Below are 6,046 nucleotides of genomic sequence, written 5' to 3' on the forward strand. Positions count from 1 at the left end.
AAAGAAGTATCTAATCTGTAGGAATAAATCCTGAATGTGATATGGCCAACTCAACATGGCCCCCATATTCTGATGATCCAGAATTTCAGATAAATACCATCTTTAGCTATCACATACTAAGCACCTGATAATAGTCAATTGAAGTTTTCACATGCTAATTGCACTCCATTTCATTCATGGAATAGACCAAGATGTCCTCATGCATTATAAAGGTCGAGGTGACATTAGATAATCTGGAAAGTGCCACTAGAAAGCCATAATGGCCTCAGTGAGCATAGAAGGCTGTCTTTGTTACGCTTTCTACAAAATTTTGATATGATGATATTAAGCTGACTTCCTAGTCTTAAAGTCTAAAGCCCTAGGCAAAAGCATGTTCAAGTAAACAATGATCACATCTATAACATTAAAGAGGAAATTCTTAGTCAATTGTAAGAAACATTTTCTTTCTCAATGATGGTACACTTAAATGATTAGTTGAAAAATGAAATGATTATCAGAAAAGGAAGGATCCTAAGCTGCCCTTGATTTAAATCACATCAAATTACAATGATATCATCTATACATATCATGCTTCAGTCCTCACGAGTGCTGATTGCAAATATTGTAAGCTTATATAAGACCCCTCTCCTAATAACTAAAGATATTGTAATGATTCCAGGAGGTACTTCTATAGATTTCTAAGCTCAAAAGACTTGCCTGGAGTTTCTTTTATTTATTTCTAAATGTCAAACTTAAGATTGATATCATGGAAGGCTCATGGATCAATTAAGATAAACAAAGACGAAACACACAATCATATTGAATCTAAAATTATGAAGTTATGGACAAAATGAACGGTGTTGCATAAATATTCTGCATCTCATAATTTACAGCAATGTTTTTGGTCGGATGGCAGTCATCTACAATACTGTCAAACGAACCATACAGAACCTACATTAGTCCACAAGAAAGTGCCCACCTTGTAAAGTTATAATTTCTTCTTCTTTAAAGGGGCCGGTAAGAAATTATATAACCTATTCTGCCAAAGATGTATCACTATAAAAAAATATATGTTGTAGAGAAGCTACTCTTCATAGAAAGCACATGTGACTGAAAAAGAGATTGATATGTGCCTCCCTTTACACCTCAAAAACACCTCATAACTGATTCAAAAAGCCTAACAACTCTTAGATTAAACTAGAAATTTGCAAAATTGGTCTGGAATGGTGGGTTTCCATCAGAACTTTGAAAATATATCTATCTGTTCAAAGGTTCTAACTGGACTTCCATTCTCACAGAGGGTTGTGACTCATTATCTGCAGGTGTTCTGACTGGGCTCAAGAGATCAAGTGAATCATCTTCGTCAAGATTACCAAGCACCCAATTGCTTCTTCCAAATATATGATCCCTTACTCGCTGTTTTTCACGGTATTCTAAATAAATAACAACCAACACGCCAATTAAGAACCAAATCGCCATAGCCCAGTTTGGTCCCTGGACATTCTGTGCACCATATCTGTCTCCCAGATGCTTCACCCCGCTAAAAAGTGCTACAACACTGACAACAATGGCTGATCTACCGACAATTACGTGAAAATATTCCCAAATAACCCTTGTGAGGGGAGCCTGCTCCCCAATTTCTGGTTTTTGAGGACTTAGGAATGCATTTACGGGCTGCATACAAGCTAAAAATATTGCAGCAATTCCAAATTTAACATGTGCTGAGCTGACATGAAATCCCCTAAGCTCAGCCACAGCAAAAAGAAGGGCAATTAGAACAACTGTTAACCCTGAGTATTGCAAGTAAACATGAATCCGATACCATCCATTGTTCTTAACATGTTTTAAGTATCGGGCTGCCAATATCCCTCCAGGAAGCAGGATACCCCATGCAAGAAACATCATAAAACCATGAACAGTCAAAACAGGAAGTAAATCCTGCTCAGCTTCAGCAGAACCACGCATCAGCAGTATACGGACAGGCCTACTACTTGTAATGGAATGCATATTACTATCACTAAGATATTCATTAGTCCATTTAGCACCCATTGCCCAAACAACTTTAAGTGGAGTTGTGGGATCAATAATATTGTTACATTCTGGCCTATTGCTCTCACTACAGGATGGGTTTAAGGGACGTATAAACTCCAACGTAATGATTCCATTTTCTGTTTTACATCTCACATATGTCAAATTCTCATATGTAGGGTGTATACTCAAAGCATTCTTTCCATCAATCCAGTAAGTGTTTACACGACCAATACCAGTATCATCGATCCAACCTACATACGCATAACTGTTTTCCATACCACTTCCAAACCCTATTGCTAGATAACCACTTTTTTTCTCAGCACGAGCTGCCATAGATATGGAATCCTTTGACAGTGTCCAAAAGAAGGTAACTTGTTGATCATCCAGAAAGACACTACTATTATACATGTCCGATAGACCTCCATCAACCACCTCAATCCTCCAACCCATTTTCTGTTCATATAATGAATGGTAGAAAATGTGGTCAGGTGTGTTCCTGTCAGGAGCCCAAACTAACTCTGTAGGACTGGATTTAACTCCACTGGCGTCCGAACCTCCAGCATAAATAGTCTCAGTCACATTCCTTAATGTAGCATTTCCACCGATTGGATCTGAAGTTATATAAAGGGCAACATCATGACCAGCCTGCATAGAAAACTTGACCGGCACCCCTCTTTCCACTCTTAAGACAGGAGCTTCTTTTTTATTAATGTAAAGAACCTTTGCGGGGTTTGGAGGGTTCGGATAATGTAATGCAGGACCAGATGTAATAACCAATGTTACATTTGCATCTGCTGTGATGAGACCTTGATCCTCCTTGTCTTCCGCATCCAAGGGACCTATACACTCATTAACATGCTGTGATACATTCAGAACCAAATGGGAATAAGTCTGAGATGGAAAAGGCCCGTGATTCTGAGGAAGATAGTAAGGACTAATAGTATCAGGTGGTTTGATTTTCCCTAAAGCCCAAATAACTTTCATATCTGCTGAATGATTCACAGGGTGGTCATACTTCCCATCCACCCTAGCCAACGGCCTCCGGTATCTAACAAATGATACCCCATCCCTCCTATGACCATAAATCAACATTGAATTGTTCTTTCCACTATTTGATCCTTCATAAACTGAATCAGGACAAACCCCTCCGGCCGATCCATCACTATTTGTAACACACTCACTATACTTTGTAATGAAGAAATCGTCCACGAAGGGCAAACCATTCTCCTTAAACCCTGCCACAGCCACATCAGCCCCAATCATGAGTTGAGAATCATCACCATTCGGATTCGCCCACCCGAAAGCCATGTAATTCATTATCCCAGTTGCAGCCTCCAACCCTATTTCAATTGAATCATTCTCCACATCCAAACTCCACCTCAACCGAAAATCATTCGACAAAACCTTACAATTCTCGAACATAGTAGGCTCCATGTGAGCAACCCCAATCTTTGGATCACTCACTGCCGAACTCTCCAACACTGCATGGCCGAAATCGGAGGCCGTGGTGCGATCCCAAACAGCCAACACCTTGATCATCTTCCATGTAACATTGTCCATCAAATGCACAACAAAACTTGAATTCTCGTAGGTGTGGTTCAATTGATAATGTGAAACGACGAAGCCAGTGGTTAGGTTTTGGAAATCAGGGGCGCGTGCACCCCACCACTGAACATAGTCTGAACCACGGAGCATGTCGAATCGAGAAACCCTAAAGGAACAATCATCAATGATTTTGAGAGAGCCTCTGAGCTGGTGTTGAACCATTTTGAATTCGGATTCAGAATCAACGAGCGGATTGACCCGAGTACAATTCGGATCAGCATCCGCATAGCCGAATAAGAGGAAGAAGAGTGCTACCAAGATGGATTTGAGAACCATGAGGGCAAAATCGTCTTAGTATTTTGAGAATCGTATTATGAGTTTGGATCCTAATTGGTTAAGGAAATGGGAAGAGAGTGGAAGTGAAGGAGATACGTGGTGATCGGAGAAACGCCGTTATGAGCGGCGGCGGCGGAGGAGGAGGAAGATGAGAAAGGTGACGTGAGTTGCACGGCGGGTTTTTTAAAAGTTTGTTGGATGCTGGGGATGCGCGGCGACAAGTTTCTGTTATTCAAGTGGAGAATTTTAAGTGAGTTTCTATTGTGGTTTGAAAATAAAATGAGATATTATATTACATGGTGGACCATCATCAAATTCATTCTTCCTTCAAAGAAAACAAAAGGATGAAAATAAAAAGTAATAAATTGAAAAAACAATATTGGTGCATGGTTATAAATAGTTAGATATGCTATTTCAACTTATAAACTGATCATCGTACATTTTGTCAATATATGAATATGTAAAAATCAGTCAAAATTTAAAAATATTTATTAAAATATATTTTTTCTTCATCCTTTTGTTGATTTGCCCATGAAAAATTCATATTTTGTTCAAAATTACACATTCAAGATTCAAATCTCAAACAGTTATTTATAACAAGGTCAATCATTATCCCATATTAATAATTGAATTATCTCTTGTAAATGATAATAATTTATAAATTTATTATAAAGTATATAAATTAATTGGTATGTGATTTAATTATTAAACTTTTATTTGAATCATTATCAATCTTCTAACCGTTATGATGATTGGTATGATATTAATCACATTTGTATTAATGTTTGTTTATTACCAAATGACTTTTCCATGTTAGTATATATAAGAAGAAAAAACATTTTGGTCTCACTAAATTTTTAATGGCAGTTAAAATATTTATGATAAATATAAAAGTTTATCTACATTTTATTCAAAGAAAGACTAATTTGATTAGTGAGTTGAAGTTGGGGTTTTTCTGAGTGGTTTCTAAGAGGGGATTAGAAACAAGTCAAATTAAAGCTCAATTTGATATAGCTTGATAAAAAATTGTTCTACTCAAAATCCAACTTAGTTTGAAACGAGCTACTTTTGCATCTTGAGTTTAGCTCGATTGAAGTTTGCTAACTGTTAGTTCTGACTCGTCAGTTCAAATTAGTTTAACTTGTCAGTTCAAATTAGTTTAACTCATTAGCTCAATTTATTCAATCTGTCAACTCAAATTATGATTATTTATTTAATATATAAAAATTAAATATTATATAGACATATTTATACACATTCATAATCGAGCTAGCTCATAATAAACCTAACGAGATGAATTATATTTAATAAGTTCAACTCATTTATTTAACAAGCTTAATTTGTAGCTCAAATTCAATTCATTTGGTTCATAAATCAAATTTATCGAACTAGATAAAGAATCGAGTTTCAAATGGATGTCGAATTGATTTAATTCATTGTCTACTAAGAGGCAAAAAAATATATTATATACCATAGATTGGTTGTGACCTACATGTACAAAATGACAATGACAACAAGATGTCTTTAATGATAAAGATCTCATGATACTTGTTGTCAAGATTATGTTTTTGGTGACTCCCAAATACACCGGAAACGAAGGATGAAGGCAATATCCAAGTAAAAGTTTATGGCCAATAAGAAATAAGGAATAAGGGGTACATGAAATAATATAAAATTTAAGATAAAAGATGTGACTCTATCCCACAAATATAATTGTGAGACAAAGAACACAAAGTGACAAGGTGAGTGAATAAAAGTTTTCACAAAAGTGACCATTATAGAATTCAAACCCCTAAAATTCATTTTAGAGAGCATAGCTCACTTTGACCTTAACCACAACAAAACACCATCAAGTTTACATTTTACTTGTGTTATTGTTACTTTTTATGTCATTTTCACTAACATCTCATCCGTCCCTATACAAATTTATTTAACAAAAATTTGGACAAAATCCCAAGTATGATTTTAGCATTTCGCCAACTATTGAGTGCGCATTTCGCCAACTATTGAGTGCAAAATACGTATCTCCCATTGCTTTGATCTCATACCACATCCCCAAATATATTTCAAACCCAAATTAATTTCACCATTTAAAAATAAGTTAGAATCATTAACCCAGAAAACCAACAATACATTGGTCTAGTGATGTAAGTTA

At 36.1% G+C, this 6,046-nt stretch overlaps 1 protein-coding gene across 1 annotated transcript; it reads right to left on the minus strand.

Annotated features, from left to right (window-relative positions):
• Positions 1 to 824: 824 nt before the first annotated feature.
• Positions 825 to 4,128, minus strand: LOC109341603 (cytochrome b561, DM13 and DOMON domain-containing protein At5g54830-like). Its single transcript, XM_019579546.1, has one exon. It carries the CDS (start codon positions 3,889 to 3,891, stop codon positions 1,237 to 1,239), a length of 2,655 nt encoding a protein of 884 aa, XP_019435091.1. The 5' UTR covers positions 3,892 to 4,128; the 3' UTR covers positions 825 to 1,236.
• Positions 4,129 to 6,046: the final 1,918 nt, after the last annotated feature.

Source organism: Lupinus angustifolius, unplaced genomic scaffold (assembly GCF_001865875.1).
Source record: "Lupinus angustifolius cultivar Tanjil unplaced genomic scaffold, LupAngTanjil_v1.0 Scaffold_520, whole genome shotgun sequence".
NCBI classification, from domain to species: domain Eukaryota; kingdom Viridiplantae; phylum Streptophyta; class Magnoliopsida; order Fabales; family Fabaceae; genus Lupinus; species Lupinus angustifolius.